Below are 22,359 nucleotides of genomic sequence, written 5' to 3'. Positions count from 1 at the left end.
AAAAATTATCAATATTCATTTATCAGGGTCTCTCTGCTTTTGATGACCTTACAACTGGTAAATTTTATACAACAAAAATAGTAAGTAATACCTAAGATAGACAGAAAAGAACAAATAACTTAGTAAACATGGGTTACTTCCCCTTAAAATAGAGAAAACCTGAAACCCAAAAGAACACCCTAAACAGCAAAATTATGAAATGTTGCAGGCTCAGTTTTATAAAGCCGTGAAAATTATTGGAAAAGTTTTCATAAAAAAATAGATGGCCATGTGACAGCAGTAATTGCAGAGAATCGGATAGCTTTCAACATCCGGATACTGGTACACTTTGTAAAAACAATCATTCTGTGCAATAGATAAACGTAATATGGATAAAATCAATAGGACAATCGTTTACAACAGCTCATTACCTATCCTAATACTCATTTGCAGGTCAACTTTCTTCTTGTAGGAAAATTTTAAAAATATATAAATGAATGGATACGGCATCAATGTAGACCACAACGATATTAGAAATCCGGGGTTTAGTATTGTAAATAAAACTAAGGGACAAGCTGTTAAACTGAGCCTGCAATTTCGTGAAAATAATATCACAATGCACATGCTTTTTACATAAAGTAATTAAATACAAATATAACAACAAATTTGTTTATTTGATTTTTACGAATCAAAATAAAACTAATTAACACAACATGACATTAACTGCTAATAATAACAGCTCCTTTCACAGGCCAAAATAAAAAGCATTCCATAAGAGACGACGCCGCTCATCGGCATCGCCAATAAGGAGGTCAAAGATTTCTTACTTTTCCTTGTGGTATCTTCCGTGACTGAAACAGTTATTGTAAGTGTTACAAAATATAACTAATGAAAACCAAAGTCATCATTAATATTTAAATAATGTGAATATTGAAAAGCATTCTTGAAACTTACATGATACATTCGATCTGTTAAGAATTTAAGACAGGTATTTTTCTAAAACATCTGTATCTCACAGCTTACTTAAGGTGACAACAGACATTTTCCGTGGTACTCACATAAATGTCATGTAAACCAACTTATTTCAGTAATAATTGTTACTTATTTAATCTTTGTGCATTAAATGTCGTTGATCATCATAAAAAAATAACATATTTGAAAAAATGCCTTTTAAATGATTAATTTTTAATAAAAATCCTAAAATTTTAAATCGTCATATCAAAGTCATTTTTTATTTTTTTGTCATCAAACTTTTGGAAAATAAACATACTTATAATATATGGGGAACAGTGTCTCAATTTTTTTCTATCTTTTTTTAAAAAAATATAACGTAACGTCAAACGTTTTATGCGACTTTTTTCACCATACATATTACGTAATTGAAGATAATTAAGTCGCTGATTGAGCAAACAAAAATACCTGACACGGTTCCCTCCGTAAATGAATTCCCTTTCATGTGCTTTAAACCGCATGTTAATTGCTTGATTATTAAAAACGTTATGCCGATTCAAAGTTAGTCCTATTCGCATCAAACGAAGTGTCATAAATCGGCTGCTCTCTCGGACCCCTACGTTTCACGCTAAATATGTGCATAATACACAAAATAGCACCAGAGAGGGTCACAAGTTGCGAACATACTCTAACAACATTTTATGACCCAGTGACATCTGACCAATTACAAAATTGTGTGTATTTGCGTTTTATTTATTCTCGCCACCGGTTGCCCATATGGGCGAGTCCTCCAGAAGAGTATTAGTCATTTTAGATTTTTGGAGGATAGTGCAATTACAGATACAGAAAGATGCCCCAATTCCAGAAGCTTCTCCTGGTTCTTTAGCGTGCCAAGTGTTTAAGCACCCATACACGGGACCTCGATTTAAAGTCTCATCCGAAAGACTGATTTTAGTAATTTTAGTTGGCCAGCCCGGGAATCGAACCCACAATGTCGGGATTACAAGTCTCGCGCTCTAACCGATTGAGCTATGCGGGCTGGCTCTTAAAAAATTGCTGATAAATATCAGTTTATAACAGAAATTTCTTCAAATCTTAACGGTATTTACCGTCTCGCACATGTCACGTGACTTTCGGTAAAATTTGAGGCACTCGGTAGGGGAAATGGAACGTATTTGCGCACCGCTATCGGGGTATTTAATTGTTTCACTTTTGAAGTATATTATGATCATCATCAGCATTACTATTATATTATACCAGGGTCACTCTGTCTTTGTATTCGTGTATAAAATTCCGTTAAAATATAAATTAAAATTACAAAAAACTGAGCTTCTGACGGTCTTTTAATGTCCATGGTAGATGTACAAATAAGAACGGGATATTATCTATTTTTTCCTCCAAATTGATATGAATGGTTCACATATTTTAATAGAAATAAAAGGTATTACTCGATAATTATGATCTGACCTTCTTGACTTCTATTATCATGAATATAAGTATCATCTATGCACGGCATAGATATCCAGTTTCTACTGGGATATACAATAAAATCCATACTTTGTCCAAGGTTTATTAGTACTGTGTTCGATTTACTGGCGAACAATTTATTCAAAGCATTTACTGATAATATATTTTAATACCTTTTTTTATTGATTCATGGAGAAATCCTTAGACAACCTAAAATGGTTTAGAAATTTGTCAGGGACACCTTACCACAAGTCAGATAGGCGTTCACATAAAAAAATGTTGTCTGTTTTTGTTGCTGTTTTACTTGACAGTGTTAAAAATGAGGTTGAATGTAAAGCAAGCCCTTGAATCCGTGCATAAGTCCATAAACTCAATGTAATTTCTATCAGATTAAGCGGGACAGACAAATTATTTTCACACATTATGGATATTTAGCGGTCGTGCGATTTGCCGCTATGCTTAATTATTTATGTTTCATACATTATGTTACGTACATTGGCCGACAATTTCTTATTTTATAAAAAGGCTTAATAAAAGACAATATCCATAAAAGATGCACGGTATTTGTACGAAACATGAACTTAAACAAATACGAGTAGTATGGGCCAGTATGGACTGGTAATTCACGCATATATGGAACTACCGATTTCCCTCATTGATGCCTCAACAGGGGGTGGAGCGTTATCGATAATTGACAGGCTACGCGAATAGCAGATAAAAATGGTACAGGTACCGTTTTATAACGTTAAAAAGCACATTTTTTGGACTAACTGCTTTCAAAATTAAATCACGAATGTGTTCAGAAAAGGTTGATAAATCTACTAAGCAAAAAATCTCATTTTAGGTACTTTCAGTAATAATTGACTCCGTTGTCACCTTAAACTATTACACATTAATAACTAAAATAAATTTTAAAAGAAAATCCTCAATCATCACTGGCGGTAACTAATCTATTTCCGTTATCATCGATTATATTAAATATATTCGTTTGTACCTAAACAAAGTAATTTGATCTCCTATAAGATATTTAAACAAACAAAATATTGTTAACCTTGATAATTGGCATATATAAATGCTGGTAAGAATGAATGGGAATAATTGGTTCCAAATAACAATTGAAAAAAAATATCTTATGTTTCATTGCGAAACATCCTTTCAGCTTAAAATCTTATAAATCCGCTACGAGAAATCATCACATTACTGTACTTAAGAGAAAAGGATTGAAATTCTCTTCTAAAAATAATATACAAGCAATTCATTTAATTACCCCTTTACCCTGCTTACGGTCACTGATACTACCCATGCAAACAAGTGCAGGCAAAGATCACCCCGCGCGTCTGGTCATCATCACTGACCCCAAGTAAGTCCCCAAACAAGTGATGAATGGGTCTGTCAAAATTAAAAAATGTACAAGTCCATTCAAGATGGTTGAAATGGTTAATGAGTTCAAATTATCTATTCATTAGATGCACATTCGTCAAAAGTGATTTACTGAAATAATATTGTACTAGTATTAACTGTTTACAACTTTACTTTACATGTTTAGAAAACACATGGGCGTTTTTTAAAGAGTCAATGAGACAAATTTATGATGTGCAAAAATTCGTGTCATCTAAAACCCAAATGCAAAACAACTGACAAAGTTGGCAAGATTTGATGTTCATCATGAACAGAAATATATTTCATTTCAGTTCTAAAGAAAACATCCAAACTCCTCACAGTTAACTAACTCAAATATGTTATCCGCATAGATATATTAAAATAGATAAAAAATGATTAAATTTGGAAAACAATATATTTGATAATTATGCACAATTATATAGAACGGGGTTATAGGAAGACTCAAGAATTCAATTTCAGCAAAAACATAAAACAAAACAATAATTGCACTAATAGAATTCAGGTGTACCAAAAACCTTGATCGCAATTTTGTACATCAGAACCTAAACATTGGTTTTCAACTTCAAAATATTAGTTTACTTAACATCATAGTGGGGTTCGCGTATTGTTTCAACAAGGGGTTGAAGAATGGCTTGTCCATAGCCGAAAAAACTATTTTATTTCCGATGTTTAACTTGTTTGCTTTGGGTTCAAATCCTGTCAGGGACTTTGGATACTTTCATGTCAGAAAGCTGTCGAGCTAGCTAACGAAACATCGGTGGTAATACTTATTACACGGAAAGACACCTGATCAAAATCAGTAGGGCTGGAATGTCGCCTTAGGACATAAACAGTGTTGAGTTGACAAGCAGAACTGATCACTTATGTTGTAAGAGCATAGGTGCAGCCCTTATGCATTTGTTATTTCGTAAACCATTTGTTTCATTGAATAATTATAGGATGAGCCTTACTCCTTTTTGTTTCCAATAATAATAATTTCTATAATGAATCATCTTTTTTAAAAGACATTTAACGTGATCAGAAAAAATGAAATAACTAGTTTTAATATGGATACTTTATTGTTAACAAAAACTATTAAAACAACAAGTTATCATAAATTAATAAATAATCTATCCCACTTATTGTAAGGAACATGTCTATCAATATAAAACTTTTAAACACATCTATAATGATTTTAAGCGAAAACATAAAGCAGCAAAAATCTTAACTTTTAACAAAATTGAGAGGATAAGTGGAAGGTTTTCATGACTGCAATAAATGCGTAGCTTTAACAAGGATAACTTTATATTACAGTAAGGGTAGCATATTACCGTAAACAGAGGCTTAATATATCTTTTATGAAAATATGATTTTTTGGTTATGTCAGCGTATTTGAATGCAATATTTCTGTGGAAAGTAAATATCAAAGGTTTTGTAAACTTGACAATATATATACATGTACATTGAACATGCACTTGTTCAACTGGATTGGGTCTACCATAGGCACAATTTCAATTTGCTTTTCAACTTTTGCGATCAACAATAGAAATCTATCATTTTTTATATTATTACAACATATTATATTCTTGAAAATAAAAATTGATCCAGTATTAAGTGAATGGGTATGTACATTTATTTGATGATTAATATTATATTGATCTAGAAAAATTTATTATCTCATATAAATATGTTATTGGATCAAGCATCTCACACATATCAACAACACTTATATATTTATAAATTGTAAGTGGTTTATTGTCAAGTATGTTACTAAATATGTTCAACACAATTATTCATAGTATAACTAGGTTATGTCATAAATCAATCCACTTTATTAAAACTGGCATGAATCTGGGTTTGTTATGCCTTAATTAGAACAAAAATAGTATTTTGACTTCCATACAAAATACTGGTCGAATATAATAATAACATTTGCCAACAGAGAAAAAGGAAAAGAAAATAGTAATGAAAATAATTATAAATATTTTGTAGAAACTGTAACGAGAAACCACAAATACAATGTTTTTAAGAACTGAAATTAATAGCATTTCTGAGGCAACATTTAGAGGTTAATACTTGGTTGCTGCTCGCCATTATGCGATAATGGCCTGAAGATGTGCATAATGGCCTGAGGGCCGCAGGCCCGAAGGACATTATGGACTCGAGGGCCATTATCGCATAATGGCGAGCAGCAACCAAGTATTAAAGTCTTTAATACCTATGTCCGAAATACGGCATTTAGACATCGCCGCTAATACTGGTGGTCGCCCTTTCTAAGAAACGGACAGTTGTCAATGTAAACAAATATCTATCATTCAGTTTAACTCTTCGATTTACTTTGAAAACATGAAAAAACAAAATAAATATGAGACAATGTTGTTTTATTGTTGTTTATATCGATAAATACTCTTTATATTTTTTGTGATAAGACTTTTATGAACTTTTGTGCCTTCAAGAACGGTTTCTGAGACGATCAATGTCAACATCTAAATAGTCTACCGTCAAACTGAAATCATTTTTGGAAGTTCTGAGGGTCATGTTTTGTCTTGGAATGAGTTATTGTATTCTTTTCTTGAGTTTATAAATATTCAATGTTTAGCTTTGTTGATTGCGATTGATTACGTCATTTAAACTTAAAATTCTGTGTGCAAGTGACTTTAGTTCATTCAACGTCAGCAGCCATCTTGAAAGTCGCTGAGAGTTGATGACGTCATTCTATGCGTGCGCTCATTCACTCGCCCATTATGGAAACATAATGCCGAGTAGCAAGGCGGCCAAAATTGCATAATGACCTAGATCTTGCGATAATGGCCCTGAAATGCCCTAGATTTTGTTACTCTCTATAGTAACATAGGTATTAATGACCTTTAAGTACTTCAAAATATGGTACAAGTTAAAAAGAAATTAATACGTTTATACACGTTGAAAAGAAGGAACAAACTAATAAGCGAGCTACATGACTGACATTTTAGACTGGTATTTGACATTTTGTAGTTCTATATTCAAACTGTTATTGGCAAATGGTGTTACTGATGATAATACAAGCACATTTTTATTATAACAAAATATAGAAAATACTTTTTCATTAAATAGTTAAAAGAGTACAAAACACTTAAAATGTTTCATAATGTATGCTTAAAGATATTCAAACATAAAATACTTCTTTCATAGAATAATGCCGTGTATTGCAACCTTATCAGGCTATCAGCCAATAACAATAGATTTTATAAAACGAGACAGACATGTTCATAATTGAAAATATAAAAATCGAGATCAACACATTGACAAACAAGCTTTGGTTACATTTATTTCAACATTTCATTGATTAAATCTATACATTTTTACGAAAATGCATCTCCATGTGTAATATTAAATATAATTTTAGATACTTGCAAGTATCCAGTCTGTTACAGATACTATGTATAATCGTTTGTTGTTTTTTTAAGCAGTACTTAGAACTATATAGAATGTCTTTGTATATACTAGTACAGCAATTGGATTAACACAATTTAATACTGAAATATGTTTTCAATGTATTTTGCACATTTCCGACAACAAGGTGGACAATGAGGGCCATGCTCACCAAGTCATCATAAAAAGATAAATTAATTTACATTTCATATTTTCTTCTGGAGGCCACGAAAAACCAACATGAAAGGTACATGTGGTTTATTTACAAATAAGTATGTCACAAAATCAATTTTATTTTATCTATTTTTAAATATTATCTCTTTTAAACCTGTTTCTAGTAATACTGACCAGTGTTAATATTTTTCTTCATACCTAAGTGAACACTTACCTGTATTAGTTAGCTGGCCAATGTGTTAAAAATGTACTGTCATCTATATTTCATATAGGTTTAAACTCAGTCAGTTTTGCTCAGTTTTATAAAGAATTATGATGTTAGAGCTTGGCAGAATTCATTATTTAGATTTAATGAAAATGGTGTTCATTTTATAAAGCCATTTTAGTGACAAGCTTTATTTAACAGTGACTGTCTACCTAGATATCAGGATAAGTGAAATATTTAATTATTTGCAAATTGTAAATGTTTTTCATTGAATTCCTTTGTACATGGAAACTTATTTGATAAAAGTAAAGTTGTTATCTTGAATAAGTTTAAAAAGTTAAATTGTAAATATGGATTAATTTTCCTATACTTTTCTTTCATACATTTTATTACTACTCAAATTTAATGTGTGTGAAATATCTAGTAAGAAAATGTCTTCATTGATAGGTCATGGTGTTGAAGGACATATCAATGTCAAAAGCGTGCATGATGCTATGGTTTTATTAGCGTGAAGTACCAGCAACTGAATACCACACACAATTGTGTATTATGCTGAGAGTGGGTCAACATTTATTGTATCATCTACGCAGAATAGTTACCTTTTATTTTGCTGTTCTACATTGACCTTTGTTGGTCGGAGGTGACATTTTTTTATTACAATAATTGACCTTTATAGGTCGGAGGTAACATTTATTATTATGACCTTACATGGTCGGTCTGATTGACTTTCAAAGTTAGTGTGAATATTGACCTTTTTAAGGTCGGACCAGTTTCGTGTGGCATTATAAATAGTGTTTTGGACGGCAATATAGACTGTTAAGTGGAATGAACGATAGAGACAATATGTGTGTTTTGATATGTTTTTCTAAGTATATTTTCCAGTGACAATAATTAAAATTTCTTAATTACTTTAGTGAAATTAAAACTTCATAACTATCAAATAAGTACTTTTCTATTTGATAAAATTATATTATTTAAGTGAATGTATTGAATTTTATTGTATAAATAAATGTGTATATAAATGTAAAAGGTCTTTTTTGTAAAATAGTTATTTTGATGATAGAATTACCCACCCTGGCAATCTCTGACTTGTGACAAAGTAAGAGGACAAATAGACAAATCTTTATTCAGACTCGGTGCTACAAATTAATTTCAAAGATATTGGCAGATAAAAAAGTGTCTGTGAAGAAAGTAGTAATGTGACTATCAAGGTTTCTTAATGATCAACATTATTTTTGTCCAATCACATTGTAGTATTTTTCAAATTTCTGCTAAGCCTAACTTTGGTTAATGTGTACTAACTAAATAGAATTTAGTTAATCTGTCGTCTAATCAGTCTCACAAATTTCAATAATGCATTATATAAGGGAGGAGTTAGAGGTGTGATTTGCACTCTGAATTGTGAAATATCTAGGTTATCAAAACAATGCCAACGTAAAAAACAATTAAGCAAGGTCAGATGTTTCTAAATGTGAGGAAACAATCAATTAATGTAAAACGTAGATAATACATGTGGAGCATGCAGAGACAAATGATTACATAGGAACTTTTTTTCTAAGAAAAATGTCTGTTATAAATTGCTGACTGTTTTAAACTTCTTTTTTTCTAGAAAAAGTAACAAAAACATAATTTTCTTTCAGTTGAATGGAATGAACTGCATTAACAATCCTTGATATTAAGAATAAATGGACCCCCTCCACCTGTAAACCTAGATTGAAACTGTTTTTCAAATGAGCAAATCAATAGAGATTTTAAATATTAGTGAATAACTTAAAGCTAATAACGAATTTGTATATATTATTAATTTTATGTTTTTTCTCACGTTTTCCATTTATTTATAAAGGATGTACATATTTCATTAACTCCATTGTTTTAACTTAATTGCATCATTTCCTTGCTGTTTTTTTACAGACATGATAGTCTAAAAGTATAAATTCTGTGACATTTCAGTAAAAAATGTGCCTGATTATTTGTTGATAGGGCAAATATTTAGCTTTTCTAAATGTGAAATGTTAGAAACTTGACAAGGTGTAGACATCCTGTAGAGCGAAAAGGCGGAGATATCTGTGATTTAGTGAAATGCCTTGTTTTTGGTTGAAAAAATAATGTTGATCATTAAATAGGTTAATGTTTAATAATATGCATTAACAAAAATAATTGGTCGCCTGCCTGCGGCAGGCTTGACCAATTATTTTTGTTAATACATATTTTTAAACACTAACCTATACTTACAACTTAAATAAAATCCAGAAAAAAGACATTCTTTCCTGTCATATAACATAAATAAAGTTACTCAAACATATTTTATTGATCAATAGCTGAAAGTTGTTTCATCTAATAAAATGTTTAAACAATGCACTATCTTGCTGCGTATAACCAAGTTAAATTCATTTTCATTACTTATTAGACAAGGGACTTCAGATGAGAAAATAATTTAAAACAATCACAGATAACAGACATGTATCAGTCTTATATAATCATATGTGCACAGGTGCGCCTTATTCTCAATAATTGTTTGATTATTTTGCTGACTTTATATGATTTATCCTCTATGTTTTCTCAAACATATAGCAATAGTGCATAACAAATCTATAATTTATGGATTACATAGTTTTCATATCTTATTATATCGTTTTCTTTTTCTTCACGACATACGGTAATATGATTTTTTCAGTTTAGATTCATGAGGTGTAGAAGAGTATATAATCATGTCAGTTACTGTCAAGCTCAGTGTGTTCAACATCGAAAGGGTCGTCAACTGAGGCAATGTCTATTACCGAAGGTCTTCTAATCTTCGGCTGAACAGCTACAGAAGCAACCGTCCCAACAGTTCTCCAGGAGGCTCGCGGGTCAAATGTCTTTATGTTAGGTTGTCCATTATAAAGTGAACTTGAACCTATACTGTTATTTAGAGGGGGTAAATGTCCATTTGGCGACATAAACGGCCCAGAAACAGTTTGGCTGAAATTTGGTGTTCCATTCACTGCATGCATTCCATTAGGGTACCTGTAAAAATCTTGATTTGGTGTGAAAACACCTTCTTGTGAATAATTCTGTTGACGAGGCAATTCGAAACCTTGTTTTGCTTTGATTCCAAGTAATGCCTTCTTAAACTTTTTAGATTTTTTGCTTCCTGATCTTTCTCCTGTAGTGTCCGGTGATATATCTGTTGGACTTACACTGTTTCTATTCTTTTTTGTTTTTGGCTTTTTCTGTAATAGTTACAAGGATTGAAAAATGTACAATTGAATAAAGTATACGTCAAATGAACTTAACTTCATCAGAAAAAAAGCATAATATATGTAATTATCATATTTGTAATGAAATAAAAAAGAATCAAGTATTGTTTTGTCATATGGCACTCAATTTGTTGCCAGGAAGCGCTTTTAGATATATGTAGAACGGTAAATTTCACAAATTGACTCTCAACACTATACGGGTAATCTATATGGCATTCGTAATAAGAGGAATAATATCACAAAGTTACAAAAATGAAAATAATATTTATTTATAACTATTTAGCGTAACCAAAAGAATTGTGTTGCATTTTAATTGGTTTGTGTTGTATTGAAATAGAATTATGTTTTATGGAATAGGTTTGTGTGTTAATTGCAAATGGATTATGTGGTGTTTAAACAGAATTGCGTTATATTGAATTTGAGCAATTATCCTATTAAGGAATGAACAGAACTTGGGTGGTTGAATGAAACGCTAAACGGCGGATCAAAAAGGAATATCAATTGAAAGATGTATTTATAATATTTTCATAATTTTTGTTATCATTTTCTTCATGAAAGACAGTCAATAACGCAAATAACATTATTCAGTTATAGTCAAACACTTGCAAACTAAAGCGAAACTAAAACATAAACGGACTTCCTTTTTCATAATTGAAAACCTTGTGTCAAGTTCATTTTTCTCTTCTTTTATCCCAAATTACTTTTAAAAATGAAATAACTTACAACTTCACAACACAATACACCAAATAAATCTAACGGACAGAATGTCAAAGTAAACGCAGATTTTCATTTTTGTAAGAGTAAACAAATTTTGATAAAATCGTGGTAGATAAGAGTAGTTAAAAGGAAAGTCACATTAAGATCTTGCCTTGTTCAAGTTGTTGTTCATTTCCAACTCTTCTTTTAGAAGGTAATCTACCATATTTCCTGTATTCGATCCTTTCGGTAATTTTCCAGAATATTTCATATTCATTGGTGTACCGGCTACACCTGGTGGGCGAATAATTGGTGGCAATTTGTTTCTCGGATTGTGCTCATTAGGTAGATTTCCACTGAACTTTTCGTTAGACGGAGACCAACCAGTATTCAACCAAGGTGGAGGCATAGCTTTTGGTACTTTCACATCGGAGGGGACGCCGCTACCGGTGTATTTTACATTCATAGGGTTTGGCCCTTCAACGACTGGTTTGATTGGTGCCGCTGGCTCCTGTAAAATAAGTAACTATTTACCTAACCAGATAAATCATCTGACTAAGGCTCATTGATATTAATGTCATCATTTTATATTATGAAGATGATTGCTCTCCATGGAGCAGCTGAGCATAATTGAAAGAAACAAAGGGACCTATTTGAGAAAAATTGAAAAAGAGTGAAGATTTTTGCATGCTTAAATTTCCAAGTCTTTAACACATGAACTAAAGATTCCAGAAAATCCTAGCTTCTAGACGAAGAATTTCATTGAAAAATCCGTATACTAAATCTCCGGGATATTTTTAATTTTTATACGTTATTACAAACGCTAAACAATTGGATGTTCACAAAATAAAGCCGAGCAAACAATGTTATTAAGACAGATATTAAATAACTGTCTACTTTAAGCTATTTTAATAGTTTTGATCTTAAATTCAAATACTAAAAGTAACTTAAATTATACGTCATGACATTTAAATTTGATTTTTGAGAGATATTTTTAGGTTTATATTACCTTTGTTTTGATTGTTTCAGTACTGCTGGGCTTTGGAGCAAATTTGTAAGGTTTTTAAAATAACGCATTTGTCTTATTAGCAATATGTGGGTAGTAGATAGCTAATTTTCATAATTGTAATCACTTGGTACTTAGACTTTTGAGCGGCACATGTTTTCTAATTATGTTTCTGTCTGTATTTAATGAAATGTTAAAGTCTCAATATTACCAAAGATCTTATATGAACATGTGACTTAACTAAAATGTCAAGATAACTTCATAAAGCACTTTGAAACATTCTCTAATTCTAAGCTTTATATGTAATAAGACTGATTATTAAATATCTGCATAGACAAAACAATATATACACGATAATGGTTTTAATTTTTTCCTCTAAATACACAATTGAGTATCTTAAAGAATTAACAATCTGCTATATTGTTACTGAAGACATGTTATATTTTATCCCTCAAACAATTTTAATAGGTTTAACAAGTTTTAGAACGGAACCAATTATAAAATTGTTGTATGCTAAATATGTTTTATACCATAACATGATGGTGTGTTTATAATTAAATAAATTCTGCAAAAAAAAACTGGAAAAAAAGAAATTTCTTTATGAATTGACAGCATTGGTGCAAATAGATAATATAAACATCACGGTCATCCAATAAAAAGTATCGTTACAAATGAGTAGCATAATATATCTTCTGGGCCTGGTAATGTATATCTCATAAATTACATAGAAAAGATTTTTCAAAAGAGATAAAATCAAAAATACTAACATGTTTCGGACAAAGTCTCTTTCTTATTTTGTCTTTGAAGATCCAGAATAGTACAGCGGCTATTCCTATGGCAACGAGAATCGCAATTGGTATGATAACTGCCAGCATCGCCGCTGTAAAAAGAATGACAAAATGTTCATATATTGTGCTACAGATAAAGAAAAGAATGACACTAAGAGAATGTTCTTTTTTATAGGGGTTCATGTCCTTACTTATCTACAAACTACAATAGGCATTTAAATGGGATTATAGTTTCAATGTAAAAAAATGCAAAGTTTCAATATAAAAAGTGCAAGTGTATGATAGACAATAAAGAGCAATCTCTCTACAAAGCCAGGCTCTTTGGTTGAAAAATATTTCGGTTGTTGCTGAGAGAGTGATAAACATTTTGTGAAGATTTTTTTTTTAACTTTTTTTTTTTAACTTTTTTAAAACTCTAAAACTGCTTTTATTTGCCAGAGATTAACTTTCGCCATTTTTTTCGCGAATGGTTGTTTTAGCGAATTCATAGTTATCGTGACTATATATGTGCAGCCGACCTTTGTTCGTTCGAACTCGCAGGAACTGTGGTAATTTGTTCGAAAGATCGGTTATTCAAACCAGCCGCGGTTAAAAGAGATATGTAAATCTGAAATTTGGTAACATCTGAAACTTGGCTATATTGTCTATTCTGACCATATGATGAGTAGCTTCGTTATTTTACAATAAGAAAAGATTGTTATTATAGAAAGTATCAAGTTTTCATAATATATGATATTTTTGTTAATAAATACAAATAGTATTAATATAAAAGTATATAAGGAGGTCAAACATTTCTTACTTTTTCCTGTGGTATCTTCAGTAGCTGAAACAATTAAAGTAAGTGTTAATCTTACAAAAATGTAACTAAAGAAAAACCACGTCATCATTGACATTTAAATAAAGTTAATATTGAAAAGTTTTCTTGTAACTTACATGAAATTCAAGATAACATTCGATCTGACAATATTTGTTTAATTAAGAATTCAGGGTAGGTTAAGTAGTTTCTATAAAACATCTGTATCTCACAGTTTATTTAAAATAGAAAATATTAATGATTACAATAAATTTCATAAAGTAAGATAAAAGAGTAAATTCTCCATCCTAACTGGCGGATGTAACTAGTCTATTTTAATATCGTCGTTTATATTAAACATATTCATTTGTACTTCAACCAAGCAATTTCATCAGGAATAAATTATTAAAGAAACAAAGTATGGTGAACCTTGATAATTGAATTATATATAAATGTTTATAAGAATGAATGGAAATAATTGGTACAACTTGGTGATTTCAAATAACAGTTGAAAAATGTCTTAAGTTTAATTGCGAAACAACCTTTCAGCTTATGTTAGATTGATTTGGGTCCGCTTCGAGAAATTATATCAAGACTGGACACAACATATAACAGGGTAGGACTGGAATTCTTTTTCTAAAATAATATACAAGCAATTAATTTCGTTAACTCTTTAGCCTGCTTACGGTATCTGATACTAGCAATGCAACCAGTCAAAGAAAAGCCGGCGCGTCTGGTCATCGACAATCCCCAAAAAGAGGGATGAATGGGTCTGTCCAGATTGACAGATGGACAGGTCTATTCAAGATATTCAGAGAAGAAAGGGCTAATGAGTTCATATTTGTTATCTATTCGTTATATGTACATAAGTCATAAGTGCTTTTCTGAAGTAATATTTAACTAGTATAAACGTTTTACAATTAAGTACATGTCAATGCAATACTATATTCATTAAGAATAGAGACAATAAGAACCCTTAAAGAAAGTCCAACACGGCAAAATTGAAAATAAAAAATTCCAGGCTCGGTTTGATTGAGCCTGTTCATGGACAGTACTGTCATGTGCAAACTACCGTTCACGTCCCCTAGCATTGGTTTAAGCAGAATTCAACATTTAACATGAAATGGCGAAATTTTGAATTTAGAAACATCCGCAGATGTGTTCATATGGCGGATATCATAGAACCTTCAATGTGACACTTCCGTGCCATTTCATGAAAAGCGGTGTATGGTCCCACGTAATAGAATGTGTGTGCCCTAGACGAGAAAACAAAGGGAGGAACTGAAGAAAATTGCAAGGGGGTCAGAGGTTATGAAGCCTTCATATCAGAGATAAGACGTCAAAAGACAAATTTAAAAAGCAGACAACATATCTTAAGGGTGATTCAACACTATTCAATTAGGAATACTGAAACCACCCAAATCGAAAAGCCAAATTGTTGAAACCAAAATATACCACAAACATAACAATAATGTCATGTTGAACAATCTTACAGGAGTGTATTTGAATAGTCATAGAGACCAATAATGACGTGAAAAAACAGCGTATAATCTAAAAACAGCATGCAAACCTGACAAAGCAAGAGTTGATGTTCATTCCAAACAAAAATATATCTCATTTCAGTTCTAAAGAATATATCCAAACTTCTCAAGTTAACTAACTCAAATACATGTATGTATACGCATAGATATATCATAAGAAAAAGATCTGATTAAATTTACAAAAAGAAAATATATATTTGATGATTATGCAGAATTATTCAGGGTTATTGCAATACACATGACAAAAATTCAGCAAAGAAGCAAACAAAACAAAAATTTGCAATAATAGCGTTCGAATGTGTATCCAAAACCATGATCTCAGTTATATATTATAGTCTAAGCATTGGTTTTCAACTTCAAAATAAGAGTTTATTCAATAGCATTTTGGTGCTCTCTAGTTTCCTTTGACACCATATATTTTACAACAAGGGATACAAGTTTTGGTTTGACGGTTCAAACCCCGTCATGATCAAGTCCCTAATTTTAATTTATCCTAATTTAAACTTCTTAACACTTCTTTATGTTTTTATCTCGATTTCTTTTTGTTCTAATTTTGTCTTATTTTCTTATAATAATGTTTTGAATGTAACAATTTATTAAATCATCTGTATCGCCAAAATCTGTACCGATGTCTTACTAAAAGTGGTGAGAATTACAATAAGCTCTGAGCTTCCAATTCAATCCATTTTATCATGATTTTGTATAAATTTTGTGTTTGATGTGTAATATTGTAACTTGATAAAAAATAAATATGTTTAAACCAAATGAATTATGTATAAACTTAGTTAGGTTTTCCATATCCAACTTTCGTTTTGTTAACAACATTTACACTTTTAATTTTCATTGAAAAGTCTTAATTATTCGCTACTGTAATGATGTGATTAAACAGCTCACTAGATTGATTATTCACGTATGTGTAAACCTTCTTCCGAAATAAGGGAACAGAAAGCTCACAATGCTATTATCATAATTTCATCTGTCAAATTATTACACGAGATATTGTAGATGGCTTGTTTTACATGTGTATATAACCCTAAAGTATGCTAAGAATGTATACTAGTTCATTATATTTGATCCATTTAAATTTTCAGCCAATTTTAACAAAAAAACTTTACAACTGCGCCTAGCTATGATAATCAAGTTTAGTATTGATACCTTTGTTTGTTTAAAATGATACTACTTCATAAGAAATGTTAACAAAACTTAATTTTAAAATGGACATTTCTCCAAACATAGCTTTCGAAATATAAAGAATATAAACGGACATTGCCTTACATATCTCCATTATGTCAAGTTTAAAGTTAATGGCGACGACCCAGTGATCATGATAGCTCTAATTGTTTTTTCAAAATATTTGAGCTAAAACATTAGACATCTTTTTCCTAATATGAATAAGAAAAGTGCGATGCAATATGTTTTATTTTACATTAAAATATGTGGAAAATTTGGACCTGTATCCCTTGTGATATATAGAGAGGGTAGATGACAACAAACCGAGAGAGCCCCCTTTGTTTCACACAAAGACAAATTACCAACACAACTTTAGTTTTACAAACAACGATAAGTGTTTCCATATCCCTTGTTATACAAGCAAGCAATCACTCTCAAAATTGTACCGGTTTTTTGACATTTCAAATTGGAAATACTGTATCCGTCTTGGCATACACACACTCCACTTTTGCAAGTCGTGTGCGGGTCTATACATATGATGTCATCTGAACAGTAACCGTGTAGACGGCCTACATACAGAATGTTGATTAGAGATGATACATTTGGTTAGATAAGACAGTGTTTTAGAACAGACATAATTGAAACAACTGCGCATGTCAGCATTTATCAGCTTGACAATGTAACTATTTTTAGTATTTTGCAGTTATTTATAAATAAATTCTTTACATATAATTTGTAATAGCATTTGAAATATTTTAGATAAGTTTTGACTTGATGCGGAAGTTCAAGCTATTGATGTGACATTGATTTAATTTCTAATGAATATCCGACTGATTACTTTAAGCGTTTCCGTAGTTAATACATTACACCTACTTTAATACTCACCTGTAAGGATCCTTTTTACGGAACATATATTGAACATTATGTGCAATTCGAAATTAGCATGATCCCATAATAGCAATAAAAGATACCTTTATCGAATGGAAGCAGCAATTTTAAGGTAAAAATTGAATGAAATTTTACTCAAATTTAAAAATTGTAATACAAATTTTGAATATATGCGCGAATATGACTTGATGAAGCGGGATAACTTTTTTATAGATCTGATTTAAGATAAGTTTGATCAATGCTTTTAAAATTAATAAATATGAGTATACATGTAGGTCAATCTAATTAATGTGGTGGTGTCGATTGGTTTACGTACCGGACTAACAATCTATATATTTCTAGCCAGAGTGTGCAGTGATAGCCCTTTATTACATTAAGCAAGAAACATTACACTCATTCTGGTTAGTCTACAAATGTGGACGCTTATAGTTCTCTACACGTACAATCGGACTAAGATAAAGTCTGTAATAATAAATCATGATTGACGTAGAAATAATGATAGTATGCAATACAGTGTATCGATGTGATTGTAATTTGCTTTCCCGCTTGACCAAATGTTTACATGAGTGGTCCTTATGTATTTTAAACAGACTATAACGAATGTCAGCAGTTATGACGAAGAAGAAAAAGAAAAGAAGAAGAAGAAGAAGTTTCTCTCACGAATAGCACAATACACAATTGACAAGGTCATTATAGCTCCTATTCACGTTTGCAAATTGCATTTATATTTATGATTGTTTTAAAGGAAAGATAATATCACTAAACATATTGTGCAAAAAGTTGATATCTTACCAGGTGCTGGGCCACATGTCTTAAATGACGTTGGACTTTCAGACTTTGCTTTATCTCCACACTCAACATCTACACTTGCTGTCGCCTCTTTAGCTAAAAAAATATGCATTGTCCATATCAATATTTTCTTACATTAGCTCAATCAAAACATATGAAGAACTTTAAAACAAATGTAAAAAGAACATACATACATACCCTATATTAGATAAATAGATACAAATAAGTCACAACGACTATGAACTTTGAGCTATGATACAGTACTTAAAATTACTATATGGTGATAAAATGAATACCTTATCTTTTTAAATGACATTTTTGGAATACAGCTGTTTTAAATTTAAATTAACTATTCAAATCTAAACCAGGTTAAATACAGACAAATAAACAAACGTTTCGAATGAGCAAATAGAAATATCAAAACATCAAACAGTACTAGTTCATCCTCTTCAGAGTCTAAATATGAATTAATTTACATTTTCGGAATTCACTAATAACTACTTTTTACAGAAATGACCGATTGCAATAATATATACCTTCGATTTTAAAAACAAACCGACTCCCTTGCATAAATGTGTTAATGGTGATGAAGAAGAACCCTGATGATGCAGTGTAAGCTACAGTTGTTGCATTGGCTACATTGTTGTCACAGTCAAAGTTCCGGAAATTCGTTCCTTCCATTATTTGAAGTGTCTGACTGCACTGACTGTTTACCTATCAACAATATAAATAATATAAGATAAAACATTCTCTTATGCTTATCAAATGATACTGGTAGCAAGTATTAACTTAGAAAACCATGTGTGGCGGAATGGCCGAGTGGTTATCACGTCGGACGTGTAATCTTATGGTCTCTTGCCGCGTGGGTTCAAGCTCCATCAAGCGCAAGTCGTTATTTACTCGAGCGAGCAACTTTACACTCATTGTATAGTACTAGCTTGTTCCATGAACGAATTTGAGAGTATCTCTATCAGTTTATAGCTTCTTCACAATCGAACAATAATAAATCTGTATAAACTTAGAAAACATATAACTACTAGATATAAATTCAATTATATTGTTATTAATAAGAGAATTATATTGATTCTACAAGTAATGAAGTATATAATAAATAATAAATTGAGCAAAAAATCACTGTAAACAGATTGCATCACCCTCGTAAAGTAACAAAGTTTCTATCACAAAAATGTATCTATGTATTTTTCAGAACAATAAAACAACAAATATATATATTTGATTTGACAGAGGATATACTCAATAATTTGTTTGTATATTTTTATTCTATTTCCAATCCCATCTTTATTTTCAAAAAAAATATATATAAAGTTATATGAATCTTTGATGCGTTATGAACCGGTCAAATCTCATGACAGCTACCTTTATCAAGTTTGAAAACACCAGGTAAACGAGCATATCTGTGTCACATGACGCCGTTACTGAACATTTATCAACCCCAGTGTTACCAGCATCGTCCTTTGATATTGTCACGTAAACCGGACTGTTTGAAACGGTATCGTTAGTTGATGCATCAATCACGGAATCGTCTAATAACAGAGAATGGCCAAAGTATCATATGAAAAGTTATTTAAAAATATATTTTTAATTTGTAACATAGACATGAAAATATATAAAATGAGAACTACAAAACTGCTTATTGTAAAATATGACAGTTTCAGGATTGATTTTTGTGACGCAAAAAGGTTGAACATACCAATCAATCCACCTAAAATGTTTGCAGCAGAAACGTTTATATAGTACAAAATGTAATATATTCAAGCACACATAAAAGCCATCTTACCCTAAAGCTGTGCCTGACATTTAAAGAACATCTACTCATATTTTCGGGAAAGAAATAATAGGAACCGTAATAAGTGAGTTCCTTGTTAATTTGTCTGTTACGTTCTAAATGTTACAATATTTGAAATACTGGCAATAAACGTCATATATAGAATATAAATAAATGTTGATATCATTTTTGTATTTCATTTTACTCCTAAAAATACCGCGCTCATTGCAAGAATAAAGAATGGTTACAACAATAATACCAAAACCATTGTTCACCTTCTGCACATATATAATCAATGACGTTATAAGTTGTATACGACCCAACCAAGTCAGCGGAGGTGCAAGCGTCTGCTCCTGATCCATGCAGACGACAATCGCCATCAGCGTAAGAACAGCATGTCGTAAAAATAGTATTGGAATACATATCAACTTCTCCCGGACAGTTTTCAATAGCGGGTTTAACGCGCTGATATTCTGCAAGTACAATAGGTGAGCTGCCGCTGTCACAGTCGGGAACCAGCTGGTTGTAAGGTGAACTACCATTACATGACGTCACCGATGACGTATCTCCTGTAACAATATAATGAATAGAGCTGATACATTCTGTAAAATCTAAACAACATTCCAAGATGATGACGTTTATGCAGTATTTGTTATACAGCCGAGACTGCCATATGTGACTTTCTAAGGAACCTTTAAATAAAAGTTCACATAAGACAAGGAGTCTCTTAATACAACCTAAAAGAGAAATGTTAAAACTGTCAAACCATCTGATATTGCATTGTGACTTGCATACCTAACCAATCGCAATTTAACATACTTAAAGTATTGGGGGAAAATAAAACAAGAATGCCAGTAGAACATAAATAAATTGCATGTGTATCAATTTAATGTATTATCTTGATTTCATATAAATAAAGACACATCATGGTTACTCCCTTCTCCGTCAGTACGAAGTATGTACATGTAGATTTTCTAGCCAGTTTGGACATTGGTGTCAATAATTACACGACTTCTGTCAATGAAAGAAATGCGGGCTTATAATTAGGTCATGAAGGCGCATATATAAACCCAACAGTCAATAACAGACGTGTTTTGCTTTAATTGCTATAGAGGGAAGAATCACGGTACATGTAAATTATGTTGTCACTTACCAATAGTACAAACACCATTGCTTTGAGAATATCCGGTCTTACAGACACATTTACCGCCAAGGCACTCGGCATTGACGTCATTACAACTGTTTCTGTCACATTTTCCACTAACGTAACTGTCTGTTTTATAAAGAAAAAAGTAAAACATACTTTGGAACATTTTAATGATGATTATACATGGTCGAATACCGTTCATTCTTTATATGCAAAAAAAGAACGTTTGGTCTATTTTGCTGTTGGAGAAATGAAATAAGAAATGGTATGAGAGATAACTCATATATAATTATAATAACTCCGACACAGATATAATCCTGACGCTTGGTTGAGGTTAAGGTTATTCAAACAGGCATATGATCACCTATTTAAGGAGGGTAGAATGTGAAGTTATTTTTTAAATTTTGTAAAACTTTTAATGTGTTTATATTGATCCCAACTTTTTGTAAAAAAACGGTCAAACTGTCTTTTTACTAAAATACCAGAAGGTAGTTAGAATAGTCTTTTGTTTATTTATTTATTTAATATTTATTTAGTTAGTTAGTTGTATAATTGATTCGTTTTTACCCTGATTCTATTTCAAGAATATAACGGCAACATCGAAAATAACATGACAAGAAAATAAAGATTATGTATTGTTGTACATGTATGTACTTAAAGTGAAGAGAAATATTGTATAGAATAAAAGTGGTAGCGCACTAAACAGAAGACATAGATCAGAATATTTTCCTTAAGGAAACTTTTACAGCATACGCATTTGATTTCTTTTTCATCCGAGTTAAATTAAGATGTTTTCTGTCATTTTACTAATGTGTTTCACACGCTCGAAAATCACGCCTCCATGTTCATATTACAATATTATATTTGAGAATGCTGCTAGAATGGCAATCCTGTATCAAAGCTGATTGTGTCTCATGTTGCATTTCTATGATATAATGACAAAGAAATT

The 22,359-nt window shown here is 31.2% G+C and overlaps 1 protein-coding gene across 4 annotated transcripts in view; it reads right to left on the bottom strand.

The window, feature by feature from the left end:
• Window positions 1–6,935: 6,935 nt before the first annotated feature.
• The window catches only part of LOC132725078 (neurogenic locus notch homolog protein 2-like), a 41,079-nt gene continuing 25,655 nt past the window's right edge, over window positions 6,936–22,359 (bottom strand). Inside the window, exons 24-33 of one of the 4 annotated variants that reach the window (XM_060710102.1) lie at window positions 21,417–21,536; window positions 20,539–20,832; window positions 19,855–20,021; window positions 19,014–19,191; window positions 18,481–18,573; window positions 17,247–17,369; window positions 14,096–14,119; window positions 13,276–13,388; window positions 11,675–12,013; window positions 6,936–10,779 (exon numbers count right to left, since the gene is read on the bottom strand). In XM_060710102.1, the coding sequence (XP_060566085.1) occupies window positions 10,279–10,779; window positions 11,675–12,013; window positions 13,276–13,388; window positions 14,096–14,119; window positions 17,247–17,369; window positions 18,481–18,573; window positions 19,014–19,191; window positions 19,855–20,021; window positions 20,539–20,832; window positions 21,417–21,536 (1,952 nt within the window). In that variant the 3' untranslated portion in view covers window positions 6,936–10,278. The remainder of the gene's footprint in view (window positions 10,780–11,674; window positions 12,014–13,275; window positions 13,389–14,095; window positions 14,120–17,246; window positions 17,370–18,480; window positions 18,574–19,013; window positions 19,192–19,854; window positions 20,022–20,538; window positions 20,833–21,416; window positions 21,537–22,359) is intronic. The other 3 variants (XM_060710077.1, XM_060710096.1, XM_060710086.1) reach the window with 3 other exon arrangements.

The sequence above is a fragment of the Ruditapes philippinarum genome, unplaced genomic scaffold (assembly GCF_026571515.1).
Source record: "Ruditapes philippinarum isolate M1 unplaced genomic scaffold, ASM2657151v2 ctg7888_1_1_1_1, whole genome shotgun sequence".
Taxonomy (NCBI): domain Eukaryota; kingdom Metazoa; phylum Mollusca; class Bivalvia; order Venerida; family Veneridae; genus Ruditapes; species Ruditapes philippinarum.
This window is presented reverse-complemented; position numbering and strand designations above follow the sequence as displayed.